General features: G+C 40.5%; 2 protein-coding genes across 3 annotated transcripts in view; one reads left to right on the top strand and one right to left on the bottom strand.

Annotated features, from left to right (window-relative positions):
- The first annotated feature begins 4,094 nt into the window (after positions 1-4,094).
- Positions 4,095-15,575, top strand: ky (kyphoscoliosis peptidase). 2 transcript variants are annotated; one of them, XM_007230886.3, is made up of 7 exons: positions 4,095-4,299; positions 5,166-5,791; positions 7,378-7,492; positions 7,793-7,910; positions 11,118-11,309; positions 11,492-11,682; positions 13,576-15,575. In XM_007230886.3, the coding sequence occupies exons 2-7, from the start codon at positions 5,177-5,179 to the stop codon at positions 15,000-15,002; spliced, it is 2,658 nt and encodes an 885-aa protein (XP_007230948.3). In that variant the 5' UTR covers positions 4,095-4,299; positions 5,166-5,176; the 3' UTR covers positions 15,003-15,575. The 2 variants fall into 2 exon arrangements, with proteins under 2 accessions (XP_007230948.3, XP_007230947.3); XM_007230885.3 differs by having other exon boundaries at positions 13,573-15,575.
- A 2,026-nt stretch (positions 15,576-17,601) lies between these two features.
- Positions 17,602-24,170, bottom strand: part of dnaaf9 (dynein axonemal assembly factor 9) — a 34,000-nt gene continuing 27,431 nt past the window's right edge. The window contains exon 37 of the mRNA XM_007230884.3: positions 17,602-24,164. Within this exon, the coding sequence (XP_007230946.3) occupies positions 24,061-24,164 (104 nt within the window). The 3' untranslated portion in view covers positions 17,602-24,060. The remainder of the gene's footprint in view (positions 24,165-24,170) is intronic.

The following is a 24,170-nucleotide window of genomic DNA, read 5'->3' as shown; positions in this document are numbered from 1 at the left end:
GCCAATCCCACTCACTGTCCTCTCAGAGAGATAAAGAGAGAGAGAGAGAGAGAGAGAGAGAGAGAGAGAGGGAGTGAAGAGAGAGAGAGTAAAGGAAAGAGAGAGTGAGAGTAGAGTGAGTGTGTGTGTGTGTGTGTGTGTGTGTGTGTTTATGAAACGAGTTGTTTTTGGCCTGAAATTACACCAGCGATACATAACTTGGCTAATTCTGTTTTTAGCCAATGTAGAGAGTAGAGAGTTTTAGCTTAAAGCAATTTTAAATCAAAGCTGACAAAAATACCTAGACCCAGGCTAGAAAATAATGTTTAATAGTGAAAAGAGGAACAAGTGAGAATACTTATATGATTAGTTAATTATAATATATAGAAAGCAGTTAATCTTTCAAAATAAAATATCAGCTTTCATGAGATTTTCTGCACTTGAATGTTACTTTGGGGCTATTGATGAACCTTATTTTTATACTGAAGGAAAACATAAAAATACAGAAAATACATTAAATAATGACTTTTTCCTGTCTACGGTACTGAACTGCTAAAAAAAAGTTAAATAACAAAAATAGTATAAGCAACCAACACAAAGCAACAAATCACCATAGATAATATGTTAGTCATGGTAATTTGCTGGGGGGACAATGCCTACCTCCGCCCCTAGAGAACTGGCTTTTCTACATACTGTATCACTAATACAGTTTTTCAAATTTAAGATATCAGATAATAGACATAGTAATCCCATATAACAGATCTAGAGACCTATTTAGTCATTTTGACGCAACATATTACTACAACATATTCTTAATTTTAACTAATCATACACTGATGAAGCATTGCATTCCTTGTTTCTACACCTAATGTGCTCCAAAGAGCATAGAGGAGCTCTTTGTAGGTCTGCATCCAGAGAGTATTCACAGCGCTACGTAAATGTGATTTCTTAGTTTTTTATTTTTAATTAATTTTCAGAACTCTCAAGAAAACTTTTATCACATGGTCATAATGGGGTATTTTGTGTAGAATTTTGAGGAAAGAGATTAATTTAATACAATTTGGAATAATATAGGTAGAGAGAGATAAAGAGAGAGAGAGAGAGAGAAAGAGAGAAAGAGGGAGTTCTTTTCAACTGTTGTCTTTTGCTTTGATTCTTGCATGTGCACTTAATCACTTAACCATAAACAATTATAGTTTAACACATAAGAAGCTACAAGGCTAATTAAACTAAGAAGTAATGGAAGGTTAAGAACATCAATTAGCACTGTGTAAACTGCTGTAGTCCTATATCATCACACAGTTTTCTGAGCCGTTAGGTAAACTCAAACAGACTGTGTAGATTTTGACGCCCTGTTATCTATACAAATGAGCAAACAGAGAACATCCAAACTTCAAGATGGACATTAAAACTGTATTCACGATGCGTTTATCGAAATGTTGTAAATGTTTGCATACAATTTATCAAAAATTTACCTATGTCCTTTTTTTTGATTAAAAAATATATATGTTGGCATATAAAGCCCTCCAGCATTGAGCTGTGGAGCAGTGGATTTTTTTTTACAGGAATAATGCTGCTCCATTCAATACTTTTGGGATACGTTAAGGAGTTTGGGATGAAGTGGGTTGGTAATCATCAAACATCCTGACCTAACTTTGGCACTGTTGTCAGTGCTGAATGCAATCAAACATGCAATTCTCACAGCAATGCTCCAACATATAGTAGGTCAGTACAGACAGCTATTAAAAAAAGAAGGATAAACTCTTTTAAAATTACCCTTCATCTGCATGGATGAACACCACCTTCAGTTTAACCCACCCAAGACTGAAATTCTGGCAACACCAGCAAACAATCCATTCACAACTTCATATATTCATTGCTATTCTAGTTGATGAGTTATGGTTGATGACCAACTATCCTTTACAAACCATGTTGCCACAGTTGCTCGGTCCTGCTGCTTTGCGCTGTATAACATCAGAAAAATGTGACCATTTCTAAAGCAACAGGCCACGCAAATCCTGGTACCAAAAGTTCCAGTTGTCATCTCACACTTCGACTACTGCGGTGCTGTACTAATTGGCCTCCAGGCCTGTGTTTCAAAACCACTTTATATGGTCCAGAATGCAGCAGTGCGCCTAATAGAGCCGGTTGGAATTCTGTTTTTATAGCTTGCCATCAGCTACCGGAGCCCTAAGAGAGCACAATTGGACTTGGCTCTCTCCCCACCACAATCCAAAAGGTGATGTCTGCAGCACCAGGCGTCTGTGAGCTGATGTATCAGAACCGAGTTGCTGCGTTTTCTTTCGAGCACGCTATGATGCTACTGGGCAATGCTGCATCAGCAGCAGTTCAATAAAAAAAGGCAATGGCTGACTTCACATGTATAGGAGGAGGCAAATGCTAGTCTCCCTCTTGGTGTTGGGACATCACTAGTGATAGGGGGAGTCCTAATGAGTGAGTTGGATAATTGGCCGTTTATATTGGGGAGAAAATGGGGAAAAAATGGAATAATCAAAATAAAAAAAAATAAAGCTCTTCCAATGGCCTACAAGGTGATGACAGAACAGGCTCCTTCCTACTTAAACTTGCTCCTAAAGGCTTACGTTACTTCTCACCTGCTGCGCTCCTTCGGTAAAGCGTCGCCTTGCTTTATCAAACATTCACACAAAGGAATCCAGATTGTTCATCTACCTATAGTTCCCCAAAGATGGAACAATCTACCTACTACTACCAGAGTAGGAGCGTCCCTCACTACCTTTAAGAATCTCCTGAAGACAGAGCTCTTCAAAGAGATCATATTCTTCTAACACCTCTAACAATCTATCAACTCCTCTAACCTCATTTCCTGCCTTAATCTCCTTTCCTCAATCCCATTTTTTTTCCTTTGGCCTCCTTAAGGCCTTGCCTAAAAATGTTTTTTTTTTTTTTATTTGAACTTCTGTCTTCTATTGCTAAATGTACATCATTATTTGTAAGTCGCTTTGGATAACAGCATCTGCTAAATGTAATGTAATGTCATTTAATGTGATGTAATGTTATTAAGAAACAATTAATGAGCAGGTGTCCCAAAACTTCTGTCCACCAGACATGACCTTCAATTAGCTATAAAGATGGACAAACATACAGGCACATTTCAGGTCCCAGGAGAACTGATAGCAATGGTTTCGATAGCAGAATTTGCAAGTCATCAAGGATTTCTGAGGATTTCACTCATAGGCAAACTCAAAATTAAACATAAATTGAAATATTTTCCCATTCGATCATCCATATAAAATATTTTATGTGAAACACTGAATATATGACCATATGAATCTAGAACTGCTCATCAGAAGCATGCATGAATATGAAAATTCTCACTGAGAGCTTCAACCCTGTCCGGCTGCCAAAGTGAGCGGCACAAAGCACACAAGTGCATGAGGTGGTTCATATGAAACAGCAGGGGAGCGCAGCTTGTGTGTATAATGCAGGCCAGAGGTGGGCGAAGGCTGCGGCACGAGTGGGAGGGGAAAGCTAAATAAATAAATACCTCACTGTGGCTGGCCTTATGTTGGCAGGCAGCCGGCGGGTAATTGGTCAGTGGTAATTTGGGCTTCTAGAGCACAGTATGTGAGAAGACCCTTGAGGACCCCAGGCAGGCTATCTGACACAGTGCCCGGGCCAATGAGGATGTTTTTTAGGAGCATGGGCTCTATGTATGGAAGTAAAAGCTGCCGTGTTTTCCTGCACATAGCGACAGTATCCACCAAGGTCAGGACTGTGTTTATGATTTTATTTACAGATGGACGGTATTTAGAAGAGTGGAGCAAACATGTTTCAGGCAAGCCAGTGCAGGGGGAAACAATATCTGACTGACTGCATGAGTGTGTGTATGTGTTTGTGTGTTTACTGTGTATTTTTTATGTTTTAGCTTAATTAATGCTTTCATTTTGTTTTCATATAACAATACATTGAGGATCAATACACACACTCGCTTCATAGAGTTTCTATAGGGCTTTCTTTACATTCTTATCTGTAACCTCTTACCACTTTTGTCACCTTCCATTCCAGCATCTGCCCCCAGCCCCCTCTTGAGCTGATTGGTTGCCCAGTTGAGTCCAAATATATTTTTAGGCTGTTATCCCCTCCAAAGGGCGGATACGGCCAGTCAGAGAATAGATATATTCAGACCTTCACAATAGAGAACAAACATCTCTTTCTGAGACTCAGATCATCTCTATATATCCTAGAAACCAAACCTTTTCCATAATGTTTGGCAATTGAAGATTACTAAGCTGTAGACTAGACCTGCAGACTATCTTGGGAACTACAAGTCACTTCAAGGTAAGATGATCAGATTACTTGAATTACTTGAATGTAATGAATCATCTGTGTGTATGTACATGTTTATAAGCATATATATATATATATATATATATATATATATATATATATATATATATATAGAGAGAGAGAGAGAGAGAGAGAGAGAGAGAGAGAGATTTTACAAGGAAGAGCAATGAACTAATTCATTATGTAACAATATGTACTAATTGATAGCAAGCAAGTAAAATGACTGCCCAAAGCACTGGAGAGAGTTGCCCGGCCTGGGTCTGGGTCCCCAGATGCAAGGACCACACAGGTTGCCAGGTTTAGTACATAGAACCAACAAGAATAAGTGTTCAACAAGTTCAAGTCTTTAAATTCACTCAACATAGAGAGCAAATTTTAGTTTCAGTCATATATTTCTGTCATGCTGTTTGTTGCTTGCTCCTCTATTGTGTTCACATTAGCATGATGTAGCTTGACAGAGTTAGCCAGAACTAGTCTGGATCACTTTACTCATCTCAAACACTCTGATTATAAATGCAAGCACTAGCAGATTGAAAAAGTGACTTTATATTACCATTCATACTAGTGATTGTGATCAGTTACTGGGTTAAAGTTAGCTAACCTTAGTTAAGCACCGTGTTTACTTGTTTATGGCTAAATTAGCCAGTTTAGCATTCTGTCTTCTAGTCTTTCCTTATATTAAAGGCATTGCCAATATTTACTCGTGTTTTACTCAATCTTTGGTCATGGAGCTTTTGCTATTGTGTTCCATACCTGGCAACCTTCTGTGTGGAAATAGGACTGGGGAATAGGCAGGGGGTGAGATCAGAGGCGTCCCTAACTTAAGAAGCTTTGTGTTTGTGTATTTATCTACATAGAAACAAGCAAGATGGCTGACATCATGGTTCATAAGTTCTCCTTCCCCCTTACCTGTCCACCATGTCACGCCCAACCCAATCAGCAGCCAATCACAGAGGAGAATCAGCACCCTGGCAACCAGCGACAGGAGTCTGGAAGTGTTACACTAAGACCCAAAGACCCAAAAGACAACCCGAAACAAGCGAACCCAGAACCGAACAAAAAGCCAACACACAATGATAAACAGTCACAAGAGGAGTGCAAGCGCACCATTAAAGCTTACATGATAAGTGAGAAAGAGGGAGGAGCACCTTCTAAGCCCCGCCCTGCTGATTCAGTGTTTTCACACAAGACTGTGTTTGAGAAATGGGAAAGCCTGCAGTATGAAGAGCAGCGGCCAAGCACGAAGCGGCAGCTGTCTGCAGAGAGTGCAGCGAAGTGTGTGAGTGTGAGGAAGAGGAGCAGTGTGACGAGCAGCAGAGAAGAGCCAGCGAAACCTCTCTCACCCACTGATCCTGGCAGACAGCCCGGGAAAGCCTGTCTGCCCATAAGCTCCTCCTCTCAGAGGAAGCCAAGAAGACAGCTGTTCAGCAGCACTGGGGTCTTCCACAAAGTGGACACACTGGCAATTAGTGCAGGGAGAGAGGTGACACACACACATAGACACACACATACATTTTCTGTATATCCCAAAAAGAAAATCCAGATACCAGAGAATAAACAAGGATATGACAAGGTTACCCTTGTGTACATAGTGTACATAGAGTCATAAACTCTAACAAAATAAACTTACTGACATAAAATAACACACTAAAAAGATGTTGTTGGGATAATATGAATATGTAATAATAATAATATATATATATATATATATATATATATATATATATATATATATATATATATATCATATTGTATGGTATCCTGCAGCACATTTGCTCACAGGTTTTGCAGCTCTGCCTGTAGATCCTGCACATTGTTTGCCAAATCTGGAGTCCCCTCTGGTCACATAAATGCTGGATTGGTAATACATCTGCACTGCAAAAAAAATAATAATAATAAATAAATAAAAACTGAGTCAGCTGAACAACTATACCAACTACACACAGTAAACTATAGCAAACTAACTTCCTCAACTTTTGTTAAACATTGGTCTAATTAAATAATCTGTGTTGGCAAAATGTACAAATTGTAGTTGAACTCTAGTCGAGGCAAAGCCAACTACTCTGCACATGCTTAATTTGACCCTTTAGTTGAACGGGGTCTACTGAGCAATTCTGCAGGGGTTTTAACCTGATGTTGGTTACGCTATTTGCATATTGGGCATGTCCTCCCACCTCTTACTCACCATCAGGGTGTAGTCATTCTCCACAGGATTTGCGTATGTGTTATATAATAGTTAACTGCCTGCTCTCAGTGTTGAAGGCTATAAGAGTACGTTGCTGCATTTTGTGTTGTAATCTTATATGACTGATAAAAATGCAGCTATGTAATAGATATGTCCTAAATTATAAATATCCAAATTTCCAGTTGCTACATTAAATAAACAAAAAATATAGTGTTGCACCCACTGAAAGAGTTTGATTATGTAAAACATTTCATTGGTACAACTTATTCTTTTTTAGTTGATCCTAAAGGATCAACCTACAATACCTAAATACAAAACCTACAATACATTTTTGTACAACTTAAATCAGGCCAACTAACAACACAAATGACATTTTTTAATTGGTGAGATTTAATATTTGAAGAAAATATTTAAAAAATTAATGATCTAGGCTAAAGATTTCTTTTTTTTTCAAAACCTTTTGAAAAAGCTTTGAGTTGGCCTTAAAACTCAAAGATCGACAGTAATTTGTCTTGAAATTTTGATAATGATTCTTCTATAGCTTACCATCAGCTGCTGGAGCCCTAAGAGAGCACAATTGGCTTTGCTCTCTCTGGGTGGGTAGATGGCTCTCTCTCCCCACATCACTCCAAATGGTGATGTCACTTATCACAAGGCATCTGTGAGCTGATGTAAAGCTGTGCTTTCCTCCAAACACACTGGCTACTTGACAATGCTGCATCAGCATTAGTTTGAAAAGTGGCGGTGGCTGACTTCACATGTATTGGAGGAGGCATGTGCTAGTTTTCACCCTCTTAGTGTTGGAGCATCACTAGTGATAAGGGGAGTTCTAATGAGTGATATATTATTATATAATGTTCACAGACCATATGTGTATGTTTCAGCTGAAGGAACAGGGAGTGTTCTCAGCTCAAAGCATCGCTCGTGCGATCACACAGGGGGCCATAAATGAGCTGGAGAAACTCAGGGCCATATGGGTCTGGCTCTGCCATAATATCGGTGAGCATATACATACATTTACATATGCGAATCTCAACCAACAGGACTGCCTAACTGAGCAAATGCTAATTCTTGCACATCAAACTTCTTAAATTAGCCTGTTTACAGTGTTATGCAGTACAGTAACATACTGTACACATACATATTACATAAGTGGAAAATATGAACTATGTATAGATTTGATGTATAATGTTTTTTTTTTATTTATTGAAGTCGTCATAGCTTCTTTTGAGACATAAAACAACAAGCACACAAATATAAAGATGAAAAACACTAATTAAAATGTGTTGATGTCTGCAGAGTATGATGTGGAGGGGTATCTGGGTCTTTCTCCAAAGCTCTGCACCCCTGAAGAAGTCATTAAGCAGGGACGAGGAGTATGCAGTGGGTTTTCCAGCATCTGCCTGGAGATGTGCAGGTACCTACACATTATGAGTATTATACCTATAAAAGAAGCAAAAATCAGCCATAACTTTAACACCACTTTCTTGTTTCTACACTCTATTATATCAACTCAACATATAAAAGCTTATAGGAGCAATTTGTATGTCTTTAATTACAGATTGCACTCCATTTGTTTCTCTGCATACTTTGTTAGCCTCCCACTGGACCACCATAGAGCAGCTATTATTTGGGGGGTGGGTCATTCTCAACACTGAAGTGACACAGTAGTGCTACCAGTGCTAGAGTTTCTAAACAACTCTGGCCCCTATTTTAGCATTATGTAGGGAAGCAGGCACCAGCACAGCTTGACAAGGGCATGTCAGTGTGTCTTTGCTATCATGACAACAGGAAAATTATGCCTTTTGCAGCTCGAAACAGAAAAGGCATGTACTACATTTCTTACAGTATTTTTCACACTATAAGGCGCACAGGATTATAAAGTGCACTATCAATAAACGTTTATTTTCTGGTCTATTTTTATACATAAGGCGCATTTGTTCTTCTAATTTAACAGGTGATGAGACCTGTAAAGCTAAGCTAAGTTAAGTAGACAAAACTGTAAAAAAAAGAAAAACAGCCGCATGCCACGGTGCATGCTGGGTTGCGTTGCGTTGTGCGCAGCCCCGCCCTCCGGCACGAAAGTTGAGCAGATCTCAACTTTATTCAAATTAATCCAGCTGCGGCGCTGCGTCCAGCCAATCGGAGAACAGCAGGCTGCCACGCCACACACAGACGAGCCTCACACACAGAGCAGGCGCCTTTTAAACACAGAAGAAAGACTAAAAATGGCAGAATATGGATTTATACAGCTATAGATCACAGTGAGGTTTAATAAAAATGTGAAATCTTAAACTTATGATTGACTACATCTGTTGCTTCATTTGAATTCAAAAACGTCACGGACACGCCCAAACGCGGCGAGCCGAGAGATCCGGCACGGCGACATGCATTGAAGAAAAGTGCCAGTGGACGCGCACCGTCAGTGTGGTTAGCAGCTAATGCTAATACTGCTCCAGGTGCACGCTGATGCATTGCTTTTTCAGGGGCACAGCTACATGCACATGTCCAACGCTTCTGAGCATAGGACACTGACTTGCTCATTCATTCTGTTTATTGTTGATGTAAAAGTGTGGATAGCTGCCAACAGGCACACACTATGAGCATGGTGAGACTAGAGAATGACACTCACAAACTGTGCAGCAGCAGATGAGCCTCTGTCTCTGTCTTTACTTCTACAAGGTGGAGCAGCTAGGTAGGAGTGTCAATTAGTGTGAACAGTGGAGTCAGTGGACAAAGTGTTTAAAAACTCCAGCAGCACTGCTGTGTCTGATCCACTCATACCAATACAACAAACACTAAGACCTCATTTGTCCAGCCAATGTCACCAGTTTCACTACAGAGCTGATAGTGACCCACCACGCAAATAATACCTGTTCTGTGGTGGTCTTGTGGGATCCTGACCAGTGTAAAAGAAGGATAGACCACAGTCTTTAATTACACAAACACAAAGTTCTCATATATGGAGCTGATTAAATGGAAAATGAGTGTGGAACCTTGGGGAAGTGTTAATGTTTTGGCAGAAACGATGATAGAAGTGATTGAAAGTAATTACTAGCAATGGCATTGCCTCTGTGGACTCTCATCTGGCTCGTCTGGTCACGATCCTTGGCTTCAGCTCCACAGAGAGAGTAATATAATATGGTTTATAGTAGGTTTCATACTCAGTAAATCATTCAGTAACCTCTCATGCCCTGAGGATGGGAGGCATTGTCAACCAGTATTAAATCACTTGCTTTGGTATTCTAACTCACAACATTCACAGAGAGCAGCAAGTTTTCAGTAGCAGTACTGAAATATAGTGTTTTTTACGCTGTTTCTGTGATTACTCATAGTTTCTATGAGTAGAGAATGAACTGATTTCCAATTTGCATGAAGTTAAACATGATGAGAACCACTGCTCAGTTCTTTTTTGCAGGATTTTTCTCATTCTTTACTGCAATTTTGTTTTTGTGATTTCCTTGGATCATCTTTCATGCATTATTGATGTGTTGTGATATCTATTTAGATGTGTAAATTATATGTTTTCAAGGGGGAGGGGAAGGGCCATGGCAAAGCGTTCAGCCTATGCCCCTGTAGGTTGTCAATTGTGGATATTGCAATGCGTTTTTGATCTTACTGCCACTGTAGTATCCATTGTCATTTCATCTTCAGCTATTTTACACAGTATGATGTATGTTACCAGTCAAATAACTGTATATAAAAATCTGTATATGATGCTAAACACTAAAAACAGTTATTGCTATCTTCTTACAGCTTTATCCTGCTTTGTGGGTTTTAAACATTTTCCTTTTCTAGGCAGTTGCTTAGAGGAGCCCATGGCTCCATTTTTGTAATGAACATTTAGAAAGCTTTACATTTTGCAAAATCTGGCCTTTTCTAAAGATGATTGTAAACATGCCATAACCCTAGCAAGATATTGTATTTTTCTCACTATAAGGCGCACTGGATTATAAGGCGCATTATGCAACTTTTGTAAGGAACAGGGGTGTCACCGCTGGGTGAATGTTAATCTACACAGATTTATCTCCTGAAACCTGTTTATTTGGGTGGGTAAAGCACTTCTATTTATTTACAGTAACCTAAGATTTACAGATTTCCACTAAGGCTGGGTGCAGCAGCATTATCACTAGCAGCTAATCGCTAGCGCATCAGCGTTAAACTGTGGAATCCTAAATGTTACGGTAAGCCAGGGTGATATCAGCTAGTGGTTCGTCAAAGCTTGTTTTAAAACTGTAAATGCGCAGGCAACAGGCTGGTAACACTCATCTCAGAACGGCAAAAGAGCTAATACTGCTCCAGCAGTGCTAGACAGGATTATACCTGTATAGTGCTGTACTTCAGCGGAGTGGCTTTATTGCTCCTAACAACCTGACTGGTAAAATTCATATATAAGGCGCACTGGATTATAAGGTGCACTGACGATTTTTGGTAAAGTTTAAGGATATTTCTAAAAACTTAAAAAATAATGTTACATCTTTTAGATTATGCCCTTAACTATTCACCAAGAAAGACATTGTGACCAGGGGTGTCCAAACTTTTGCATGCAACTGTTTATGTTACTGTTGTTGTAGTGGTGGCTGCTGTTCAGATCTAATCTGAGCTTCCTCCCTCTGCTCTGTAGGGAGGTTGGAGTTCAATGCGAGGAAGTGAGCGGCTACAGCAAGGGCATTGGGCACTCGCCTGGACGCAAGTTGGCACAAGATCGCTCAGACCACAGTTGGAACGTGGTGTGGGTGAAGGATAGGTGGGGGCTGCTGGACGCCTGTTGGGGGGCTGGCACTGTCAACATGGAAACCAAAACGTTTGTCAAGAGGTTAGAATCCTGACAGCATTACTGATAATCACACCATTTAATACACATAGGCCAAAGAATTATACCAACTCTCCAAGCTTTTCGATTCACATTAAATCAACTGATTTTTTCATGTAAAAGTACATGATTTTGTTACATGGAGATGTAATGTGTTGGAGAATAATGGCATATTTCTACTGTAGGTTCGACGATTTCTACTTTCTGACGGATCCGAGTGAATTTATCAACTCTCACTTCCCTGATGAGCAGCACTGGCAACTGCTGGACACTCCCATCTCATTGGAGAAGTTTGAGCTGGGACCCTTGAAGACCTCGGCATTCTACACTCTGGGATTGACCCTTCAACAACCAACACAATACAAAATAACCACAGGTAATACAACATTCACACAGCATATAACATTTCAGATAAATCTATTAATATCTGTTTAAGTAGTGACCTTGTTTAAACTTGGTCACTTACTGTGACTTAATTAATTGTGCAGCAAATGGTTCTGGTGTTTTGGTTGTTAAATATTTCTCAAAGAGAAGGGTGTTTGTAAACTGCTAAAACCTGTGGCTTAAATGTGTCTCATAAATGTATTCGGATTTGTACCCCCAAAAAATGTAAGGACCTGACTTGTGTACACTTTCATCAAAATAATAGTTGCACCCAAAAGGAAGTGTCAGATTGCAGTGCTACTCAGAAGGGGTTTATAAAGGTTACCAGGAACAATTAATGATAAAGCAATTGACAATTGAGCTACACATACAGAAGTAATGTGTAATGCATGTGTAATGCAACATACCATACATCTCAGCATGGAGTTGTAGAGGTACCTAATGGTCTTCTGTCATAATCCATCCCATGCAGCTTGAATATTCATGCAGTCCTTCTGGACATGTTACCATTCATTCTGGCATTCACAGTGGCTCATTGGACATGGATTCATTGGTCATCTCCACCAAGACAAAAGCAGTTGTAACACATGTAGTCCTGCTTAATGCAAGAACCCATTAGGTTAAATTCCTGTTGGTGATGATTCCTACTGGGTGGATATTTTTTTCCTCCACCCATAAGTTGGGAAAGACTGGTAAACTTAGAAAATCTGAAATTTAAAACTTCCCAATGGCCATTTCATGCCACTGCATGTTTTCCTAGAATTTGCTTTGGTATAGTGTGATGTTTCAGGTATGAAATTAAACCCCAGTCACGCTCTACCAAGCACATATCTTATTCATTATTGAATAATGATTTCCTGACCACAGGACAGAAAGTTACAACATGTCACTTGGGTAGTGGACCATTCTTAACTCTTAACTTCACTGCAGATACACACTGACACTGTTACAAATATATCAGCTGCAAATATGTCAACAGCTGTCCACTACACAAAAACATGCAGTCAAATCTTGTTTTTACTTTGCTGCAGACACAGGGAATTCCCATACTGAAGCAATGGATCCCTGCCCAGTGTGGTAATATTTGGTCATGTTCCTGCTCAAGCACATCTAATTCAACTCATCAGCAAAAAGCCACGTTTAGTTAGTGTGCTAGAGCAGGACTGCCCAGTCATATTCACAAAGAGCTGGTGCGACTGCAGGTTTTCATGCTAACCAAGCAAAAAGCTGCTACCACACAGCCTCTTTGTAGATAAGATTGGGCTCCCCTGGGCTACAGGATGGCCAGCACAAATTCTGCATGGCAACAGATGGGCTGCAGTCTCTGTACACCGTACACTTGACAATGAACACCCAGAGTCAGTATTCCTCATAAAAGATGCCTGCGAGTGTGGATCATTGCACTGGCAATAAACATAAATTCATAAGAAACGCACAGTTGCAAAATCACATGCAGAAAACCAGGCCCAGGCACACATACACATAAACACACTGTGTAGAGTGAGGTAATATTTGGCTCCTGCCATTAGCTCATGCTCCTGGGCTGAGGAATAACAGATCTGAGAGGCCCAAAATAACTTATTCTTATTCACTGTTTATGAAGTTATTGTGTGCTTGAAAAGATTAGGGGGTCTCAGGGGAAAGAGGGCCAGTGTGTTATTGTTACTGAGATTTCCTGAACTGGAGCAAGGGAATACCCTCTGCAGACAGCTCTGCAGCAGACGGATACAACCACACAAACATGGAAATGGAAACATTAAAAGTGAAAACAGCAGCTTCCTTAACAACACCACAGGTAAATTACAGAGTCTGAGCACTCAGATTGAAGAGGAGGCGTCCGAGTGTACTGTAACATTTTGTCAAATTTTAATGTGTTCCACAGAAGATGGGGAAGCAACTGTGTCCGTGACCTCGTCCAGACCGTTGACCTTTGCCTACGAACTGAGGCAGCGGGATGTCCAGACAGGAGTTCCAGGCCAGAGGGAGGTTGACAGCTCCTGTGGCCTGCTGTCAGTGACCCGTCAAGGAATGAGTCTGCGCCTGCTGCCCCCGGACCCAGGAGACTACGAACTAAAGCTGTTTGCTCAGGCAGAGGGCGACTCCGGGGCACTGCGCTGGGTCTGCTCGCTGGAGCTGGAGTGTCCAGCCGTCCGGCAGAGTCAGCCACTGCCTGCTAACCCCTACATGAGCTGGGGTTCAGGGGCCAGGGCTGGAGCGTTGGGGGTGAAAGGTTGCAGCCTGCCAAATGAAGAGCCTCTGGAAGTGGGTGAAGGAGGAGAGTGCGAAGTGATTCTGCACACTGCTCGACCGCTGATGGTGGTTTGTGAGCTTGCACATGCCTTGCTTGACCCTGCATTGGCCAAGCGTTGTCTGGCATTACAAATAGCAGCAGAACGGTTGGTGTGCAACGTGCTGTGCCCCTACAAAGGCTTCTACCGACTCTCCATGTTCGTGCGGGATTACAGCGATGGAAGTGGGACCCTTCAAAATGTTGGCAACTTTCTGCTGCACTGTAAGAGTCAAGGAGTCAATCTTAACCAACTGTACCCCCCTGACCTTGGCCCATGGTGTGGTCCAGGCATGCGTACGGACGCGGCCGGACTGTCCCAATTCAGTCACCCAGGGGCGTTAGTGAACGTACCTCAGGGGCGCTGCAATATCACCTTCCATCGCACTTCACCGGAGCTGCAAATCCATGCAGTCCTTAGCACAGAGATGAGTCAGAAGAGTCAAGTCAAGTCTGGGCCTGGGCAGGGCCTGAACTCCGAGACGAGTCATAAAGACAAGGCCTCTTCAAAGCAGGACAACAGCACAACAGAGCTGCACCAAGAGGCCCTCTTCCCGCTCTCGCGGTACATCCTGCTCACACTCACGGATAGCAAAGTGACTGTTAGCGTTTCCGCATCCAGTCCTGGAGTCTATCGCCTGGGCTTGTATGGACGGATGCCACCTCAGCAGGAATTCTCCCCACTGTGCGACTATGTTCTACGGAGCATGTGCGAAAAGCGTGGAGATCCCTTCCCGTGTGTGTATTCAGCATGGGGGAAAGGGTGTGTGCTACTGGAGCCACGGTCAGGCCTGCTGGCTCCACAGAGCTGGGTGCGCGTCCGAGTGAAAGTCCCTGCGGCGCGGAAAGTAAGTGTGCTGGCAGAGGAGCGAGTGGAGCTGAAGATGAATAAGAGCAAGGTGTGGGAGGGCGAGGCTTACACAGGAAGCATCAGGCAAATCAAACTGACCGCTGCAACCTCAGAGGCCGGCGACATGGCTGTTCTCATGACCTTCGATGTCCTTGATCTGGAAAGTGAGCCCTGATAATGGAGATGGACGTGTAGTGCATTTTAGCCTAGAATCTATTGTTGTATTATCAGCATTATGCACTACATAGGGAGCAAAGGACACTTTGGGATTCAGCCAAAGAAAGATTTTGTGTTTGTGATACCCAGAGAGTGTGCATTAAGAGAGCTTAATAGACAAAATAATGATAGATAGAAGTTTTTTTTTTGATGAATTCTGTACTGAATATAAATTTATATATATATTTCTGATTGTTCATTTTTTGTATTTCACTGGATGTATATTTGAAGTAGAGGTTTAGCACTTGTCATTCAAGCACTTCTTAAACTCAATGACCTTAAACATACCGGTAAGCCTTTTAAATCTGTATCTGTGATTTGTGTTGAATGTACTTTTTTTGTAATGTTTTTTTTGTGGTCGTTTGATGTGTAAAGTGTGTGATATAGTAAGGGCTGTACAAGAAAAAGTCTGTAATAAATAAAATAAAAACATTTGCATTAATGAAAATTACATGACATATTGCTTAAATATGCACATTGTTGAGTTTTTAAATAACACAAACTATTATTTGAAATATTAAAGATACTCAAGCCCAAATATGTGTCAGCTTAATCCATCTACACTGAAAAAAGCAGAACTCTGCAAGCGTTTAAAGGCTTATTTGTGATCAACTCTAAACATGGATATGGATATGGATAAGGATGAGGCCTTCTGTCCAGATTTTGAGTTCATTCCATCCAAATTCGTGCACATTCTGTGAAAGCTTATAGATATTTAGCCTGGCATGAACAGTTAAATGATGAGAGTTCTGTACATGTGTGTCATTTTGCCTCAGCTAGCTCAAATCACACATCTTGCTCCAAAGACAGCAACACAGAAAGACTTGAAACTTGAAAAAAAATGACAACGTTAACCGAACAATTCAACCAGAGAGTGTCTAGTGTGAGTACACTCTAACATAAAAGCAAAATCACATCTGGGCATATTTTAATTCCAACTAAATTTTAAGCACTGTGGAAAAAATGTAAATGACACTGACATGCCAAAAGTCATGGGATAGTATTATGTGAATTCATCTATGTCAATTACTGTTACCTCATGGAGCAGCTTGGCAACACCCACACCCATATAAGTTGTAAGTAGCTACCTTGTTAGCATGATTATTGCAAGGTGATGGGAACTATTTGAGTGAGGCCTAATAGTCTGTGCCAAATGGAAAAAAATAAGAGACTTAAAATAATGAGTTTCTTTCACTTTACCAAATTGAAAACCTCTGGAATATAATCAAAAGGAAGTTGGATGATCACAAGCCATCAAACCAAGCTGAACTGTTTGAATCTTTGCACCAGGAGTGGCATAAATGCATCCAAAAGCAGTGTGTAAGACTGGTGGAGGAGAACATGCCAAGATGCATGAAAACTGTAATTAAAAACCAGGGTTATTCCACCAAATATTGATTTCTGGACTCTCAAAACTTAAGAGTCTGAATATGAACTTGTTTTCTTTGCATTATTTGAGGTCTGAAAGCTCTGCATCTTTTTTTGTTATTTCAGCTATTTCTCATTTTCTGCAAATAAATGCTCTAAATGACAATATTTTTAATAGGGATTTGGAAGAATTTTGTCCATAGATTATAGAATAAAACAACAATGTTCATTATACTCATATATACCTATAAAAAGCAAAATCAGAGAAACTGATTCAGAAACTGCATTTCATGTCAGTGATGAAACAGGCAACAATCTATCTGTATTTTTCCATGTGAATGTTTCTGAAATAAAAGTCTTATTTTGTTCCAAAACTGTGCAAACTGGAATCAGGCCTGGTATCCGCCTGGCACTGAGGTCTACTGTAGAAAGCCAGCGGGGACACACAGAACGGGGGTATTTTCACATGCTGCAGTCAAAACAAATCGGGCCTCGGAATGAGCTTGGGCCACAGATCCCTGCCCACTGAGGAGGAAACAGAGGCCTGTTATGTGTGTATGCTGGGTGCTGCCTTTGGGGAGAGGTGAAGTGCTGCTGATATAAGGTGACAGTAATGCAGGGTGTTGTTGTATCTGCGAGTGGAGAAGTGTTTCAGATTGGTGTGTGAGCCGCTGATACTGTGTGTAATACTGTCTAGGGAATTGTTTGGCACGTGTACGCGGACGTACGCGAGGGGATGTCAGGTCTGCTTGCCTTAACATAAAAACTAGAAATGCTTGGTGTGTGTGTGTGTGTGTATGTATGTGTGTGTATGTCTGAGTATTTGGATCGGGACCAAAAGTGCGAGCCAGGAAAGGGATGTGTACAGCAGGGCTGAGTGAATATCAGATAAACACACAGCTCTATTACAGCCAACACACACACATACATTCACATCCACACACACATAACACACAGTGTAATAAATAGCCTCAGTAATGGCAAGCTCTTGAGTTTCGTGTTGATGCAGGGTTTGGCATTTTCAAAGATGTTATCACCATGTGACGAATCCACCGCTGAGTGTATAAACACAAACATCACCCACACCAGCAAACACCTCTCACTCACAGGAGCGAGCGCATCTAATGCCGAGAACACTGAGGAACCTCACCTACAGACAACTGAAGAAATAAAGAGACACACCAGCTGAGTAGGCTTATAAATAGTTTAATGAATTATTAATTATTCATAAATACCACGTACAGATTAGAAAAAGCATCAGTCACAGGAGAAAACAAGAGTTACAGTAGTTTTGTGCAAATACTCAATTACTCCAATTTCATCCACTTTAGTGAACCCCTTAAAAAGTAAGGAAACAAAACAACAAAGAAACAAATATTTTGGCACTTTTCAGGTAAGACGTCCTGAAATGATTTTCAGTTTTATATATAAATTCTCAGAACTACCAAAACATTAAGGATTATAAATCTGAGGTAAAGGCTTTGGGAATTCATTGACTTCTACCATATTATTCCCCCTCTGAAGCTAAACACTTCAGTAATATCCCACACTCCACACTGGGGGTGTGTTCAGCTTTGTGCAAACATACCAAATACCATGTTGGTGATTTTTCTCTCTTTTTTTTAGCTTCAGAAATTCTTTACCTCAGCTTTGTTCCCAACCAAAGATTTTCAGCAGCAATTAAAATCCATTAGCCCTTAGCTTCTCTCTTTCTAATGGGGCGTCTTTCAGCACCTTCTGTAACCTGATTAGCCTAGAAGGGTCACGGGCAATTCAGTGTCTGATGTAGGGCTGCACAATTTATTGGTTCAGCATTGTTATCGCAATGTGCTTATATTATGCAATCGTCAAATGACAGGACAAGCACTGTCCTTTTAATTGTCTAATTAAAAAATATAATAAAATATTTCACTGCCTTGTACAAAAGGAAAATTCTCACTGTTCTTATTTTCCGTTACATATCATGAGGCTCATTTAATTTATATTATTATTAAAAATAAGCCAGGTTGAATTATTAACTTCTGGTTAGGGCAAGACAATAATTCAATAAAAAAATATATGTTGTGATTAAAAAACGACAATGACAAAATTTAGTGTCTATTATTCACCGCATTTGTCACTGACTAACATTCTTTATGGGTGTATTATATCATAAATTGGCAAAATCATTTTTCACAAGTCTGCAGCTATTTTTTGTAGGATTTTAGAATTATATCGTATTTACCTAAGTTAAGAAATATATTGTGATATAAAATCGACCAGATTTACTGTGAAAATCTCTGGTAATATCCCAAAATATATCCTATACTGCAATGTACTTTTTCCAACATTGTGCAGCCCTAATCTGGTGAGTAATACAGCAGTACTAACAAATCTGCTCTGATGGCCCTTCAGACAGTAAACATTAGACTCCAGACTGTTGATGCAGATGACAGACAGGAGCGAGACGCTTTGGTTGGGAACAAGGTTTCCGTATCTACAGCAAGTTCAAGATATTGCTGTAAACAGATTATTATTATTCCATTAGAGGATAAAGTGGAACCATTTCTGATTACAGTCTCTAAAAAAGTGCTTTGCTTTAAAGGAATGGCCTCGAAACTCTGCAGCCAATATTCAGCTTAAAATCAAAGTCAAAAATAAACTTCAAACAACGAAAACCTCTAATCTAAGATCATTTCTTATTTATATAAAAGGCAAATTCTTTCTGTTAGACACCAAACTCTGTTTTAGTCCTCTAACCTCAGCTCCACAGGTACGATGGCCAGGGGGGTACCCGGCAGGCAGAATCGGGGACAGCCTGGAGGGCCTCACTGAGGTCCTCTCCTTTTACTTAATGAGGATAAAAAGGAGGAGCCCATAGCCAAATCTGCATTCATTCATCCTTCCACTTGATAAGTAGGGCAGTAAGTGAATTTTGATGTATCAAGAGTCTTGCGATATATGTTTTGTAATACTGTAGCAGGTCTTAAAAACTCAGTATTGATTTTTAGTCAATAGTTTAGATGGTAAAGAACAGGTGGCCGACAGTGGTTCATTTTGTGTTATATAAATCCTAACTGCCCCCACTGGTCTGATGAACCTTTCTTTTACCAAAAGATGGTGTGTTTATGTTTGCTTAAAATTTTATGTAAAAATAATGCAATTAGTGCTGTCAACAATAATGTGTTAACACAGGAGATTAATCCGGAAACTTTAAAGCATTCATTTTTTAATGCAAATTTTAATTATTTAACCAACCTCCCACTTTATACTGTGCCTAGTGAAGTATTTGCGGTTTTATTTAGCGACGTAAACTAGACATCACAGCTGCTGAGTTCAGAAGGTAGATCACTTTTTATTTAATTGTTTGAATATGGATTAAATCTCATAACTAACTTCCAATACCATGTAAATGTCTATTATCACATGTTTCAGTGTTAAGAATAAAATGCAAATAATTATAATTATTAACATAAAACTTTAAGATTAAATGGAGATTTTTGTTTTCAATTAATGGACAGCACTAATTGCAATATATTATCTCGCTTACAGTATCGCAATTTATAACAATACAATGAATCGTAACCCTGTACCGTGATTAGGGGTGGGACAAAATCTTGATTTTGCAATATATTGTATATCAAAAATCTATATTTTATTGAAACATTAGGCATACTAAACATCTTAAGCCTAATTACTAATGTTTCAGCTTCATTACTGCACATGGTGGCACTAATTAAATAATTAGGTTAAACCTGTTGTGATAAATATTGCTCATTAAATTCTTTAAAACTGACACCAATAAATCCACAATTCATGGCATTTAGGAGTATATTATCCTCTCCAGTAACACAGATGCTGTGAATTATTGTAGATTATCGTCTTGCGATATATTGAGTATTCACAGTATTGTGAGATCATCTTTATCGCAGATAAAGTATCGTGATAATATCGTCAAATTCCCACCCCCAATTGTGATACGCATCATATCGCCTTATCAAGTTCTTATCAATGCACAGCACTACTTATAAAACAGATTATGCCAACTTTCTCCAAGCTCAGGATTTGCCTTGACACTAGACACTATCAAGGCACAGTCGTCTTTGTCTAGACTCTAGAGTTTTGCTCTGCTGCCCTCCAGTGCCCCTCCTGCCAGCCGGCATTCCACCCCCTGACCCTTCACATATAAAACGAAGACTCTGCTTATCCTTTCACCAACACTGGCGCTCGGCCTTTCTCTCGTTCCTCTCGTTCTTCTTTTTGGCCAAGGCACTGCTGTGGCAGCTTCCCCTGAAGCCTCTGATAGACAGAACTTTAGAACTTGTTTTGTTCTTCATCATATAGGAGCAGCATTTACCCCTAATTGAATCTTTAGTTTAGTTTAGTTTTATTTTTTTCTCTTTATTTTAAATTCACAGCCTTATAAAAATACACTTTGCTCCTCTCACTCGAGGTAATTCAATTCTTTTCAGATATGCAAAATAGACGGAAAAATTTCCTCTTTGTAGTACCAGCTTGGTGAAAGGCATTTGTGTTGTTATAAATAGACCTTTAGTAAGTAAGACATCTTAACACATGCAGATAGTATGTGCTAAAATTACCGCTACTTTCAACTACCGATTATATGATAAGTGTTACGTAGCCCTGCACCCTTTAAGGACAGCTGCTTGCTGTGTTGAGCCTGGCTCTGCTCTGACAATGTAACACCACTCTGATAATGTATGTGTGTGTGTGTGTGAGTGTGTGTGTGTCTGAGGTGCGGTAGGGATTGTGTAACTCCACTCTTGGAGCAACTGCACAGCATAAGGGCTCTGTCAGTCAGTGGAGAGTGCGAGTTGGCTCGGCTCTGCTTTTGTAGTTCAGAGTGGACACGCTTACACACACACACACACACACACACACACGTCCTCGCAGCGCTGCCGTCCTTTCAGAGTTCACCATAACAGGGCCTGGATGTGCTGTATTGGGGCAAACTGCATTCGCTTGCTAACAAGGTACAAAGTCACAAGTCTGCATGGCGATGGCAGCAAGTTTACCATATTGTGAATCTCCATAGCAACAGTGACAAGTGTGGACAGCGACAGCGACACATCTCTCTAGCATATCAATGACCACGGCAACTGTGACATACTCCTATACTGCATAATATGGCTTGGTGAGAGAAACGCTAGCCCACGCGTCGTGCTCACACGTGTATGGAATTCCACTACTATACTTGTTTTTATATACTTGCAGCACAGAGAGGAGCAGCAGTGTACGAGTTTCTTTCAACATCATCCATCTGCAGAGTCGCCGGAGAGCCAGCTGCAGCAATTTCAGACCAGCAAGACGTTCCAAGGCGTAGTTTTAGGCTGTGTTCAGACTGCAAGCCCAAATCTGATTTTTGGCATGTCCACATTGTACCCAGATTGATTTCTGTAAAAATTGGATTTCTGATTTTCTTATTTCTGCTAATTGATTCCAATCCATTTGCAATTTTAATTCCTCAGACTTGGTTGCCAAATTTAACAAATTTAAATGTGTCTTTTGCGTCGCTCAAAACAAGGCAAATAAGTGGAAATAAAAATTTAAATGGTTGCTGACTAAAATAATCATAGATGTTTAATAAAGATTATGTCAATATTAATGAATTCGTTTTGAGATTTTAAATTGCAGTTTGAAACACACATGCAATTTGAAGCTGCATTTGTAAATCATTCCATATTTCATTGCAAATTTGATTAACTTTGACAGGAAACAAGTTGTCGTTGTAAATGATAGTTGAATTAAATTTTGTCTATGAAAAAATAATGATGCTGGAATTATTTATTAGTATAGGCTTGCCTAATAAGATTCTGAATTAACAGGCAGCACTGTTAGGCAGCACTTAATGAATGAGCTCTTTTCTTGTTTAATAGAAAAATTTGCTCTTTTCAGTGTTTAATAGAAAAATATTATTAAAGATAATCTGAATAATCTACTGTATAGAGATATAGATATTTCTCTTAGACTTGGCTAAGAACTGAAAATTTGGCAAATAAGGCCCCTGAATATACTTTAAGCCTACGGGATTAAGCCTAATCAAAGACTAGATTTTCCTTTTGATTGAAACTCTGCGCTTAATCCCTCCCCGTCTGGGAAACTGACCTATAATATTTAACGTCAACCAACACAGCGGCAGCAACCTACAATCACAACACTCCCTTTACAGTCCACGCTGCTAGGCAAAACTATGGCACACCCTGTTCTAAACTACTGCTCTAAAACTGCTGGTCTAGAACAGCGGCTGGCTCTCCAGCTCTGCAGATGGATGCATCTCATTTCTTTGGAAGTGCAAACCCACCCCTCCCACCCTCCCCCTGCCCTTTCATATCTAACACTTCAGCAGTGCCGTAATCACTTTTGAAGCGTTACACTTTTAGCTTCGTAATTCTCGTCTTACAGATGACGCAAGGTCAAATATGAGAGTGTGCGCGAGAGAGCGACACCGCTGCTCCCCTGCTGTGTGTATTTCTGCATTTATGAGTAAACATGCATAGAGAAGCGAGACCCCAGGTAAAAGAGCTAAATCTGCCTGCAAAACGGCACGGAACAGATTGGATCCACTCCTACCGGCTCTAATAAACACATATTAATCCCACTTCAGCCGGAGCTGGTTATTATATGACCCTCCCCGGCCCATCAAAGCCTCGGCTAACCCGAGTCGCAGCCTGAGGTAACACAGGCTTTAACAAGACACCTTTCCAGCCGAGTTCATGTAAGTTAGAAGATAAGCCTATCCAAATCCTATTGTTACATGCCGGCCCTACAACCACGGGGATGGGAACAAGCTTAAGCAATAACAAGGGAAAGGGGGAAAGCATTAAATTCATTCTACCCCATCTACAACCCTACCTGACACTCCAAAAAAAAAAAATCAAAAACCCAGAAAGATTTCCAAATTCTGTTAACTTTTTTTTTTTTTTTTTTTTAACTCTGTGACCGTCAACCCTTGTCCCCTACCCCCTCCCCCTTTCCCTGTTCCCCACCATAAATGGAATGACTTCTGTGCTCGTGGTCACAGCACCTGCTTTAATGACCACTTCAGAGCGACTCGACGCCGCTGCGCGAGTCAGTGCTGCAGTAGATGAGAGATGATCACCTCAGCTCCACAGCTGGAGTCTACAGACCAATCGAGCGACACATCTGTCTCCCCATCTGCACTCACTCCCTTGGTTGTGGACATCAGAGCCTTTTCCTGTTCAAGCAGGTTCTGCCCTGTTGACACACTCTATTAACATCCGCATATGATCCTATGGAGCTCTGATCATTTGGGCACAGGATACCGGAATTAGAGAGGAACCGACCACTGATTGCTGTCATCTCTCGCTCTAGCGGTGGTACATTAACACTATGTACAGTACAGAGTTAAGCAAAGATGACCCTAAGATCCTTGCTTTTTCGTTAAAGTGCTGGTGAGCTGAGTGAAGATCATCTTTCATCGTTTCACTTTGCAGACTGCAGCGGTTTTCCCTGATTTTAAAGATAAAGTAGCTAACACTTCCCTCCTTATCTTTTGGGACATCATGTGAACAATAAATTGAACATTTAATTGGATAGCTTGTTTGGACGGCTGCTGATAATGGTCCGGAAGTGAACCCACCCTCCACCTCCCCCCTTCCCAAAAGAACTCTCTGAGTGTGAGAGGAGTTCTAGTCGAAGAGATCAGTGTGTGCATACAGGTCCACCTCTCGGTTGAAGCACTCAACCTCTTTGTTGACCTCCTGAAGATACTCCTCGATGAACTGGTCCATCACTGAAT

This window comes from Astyanax mexicanus, chromosome 7 (assembly GCF_023375975.1).
Source record: "Astyanax mexicanus isolate ESR-SI-001 chromosome 7, AstMex3_surface, whole genome shotgun sequence".
Lineage (NCBI taxonomy): Eukaryota > Metazoa > Chordata > Actinopteri > Characiformes > Acestrorhamphidae > Astyanax > Astyanax mexicanus.
This window is presented reverse-complemented; position numbering and strand designations above follow the sequence as displayed.

What these genes read in the sequence shown, in the direction of transcription:
- ky (XM_007230885.3), top strand. Translation starts at nt 5,177, where the DNA reads ATGGCTGACATCATGGTTCATAAGTTCTCCTTCCCCCTTACCTGTCCA. An exon ending in CTGGCTCTGCCATAATATCG is followed by an intron (nt 7,493 to 7,792) that starts GTGAGCATATAC and finishes TGATGTCTGCAG; the next exon opens with AGTATGATGTGGAGGGGTAT. An exon ending in ATCTGCCTGGAGATGTGCAG is followed by an intron (nt 7,911 to 11,117) that starts GTACCTACACAT and finishes TCTGCTCTGTAG; the next exon opens with GGAGGTTGGAGTTCAATGCG.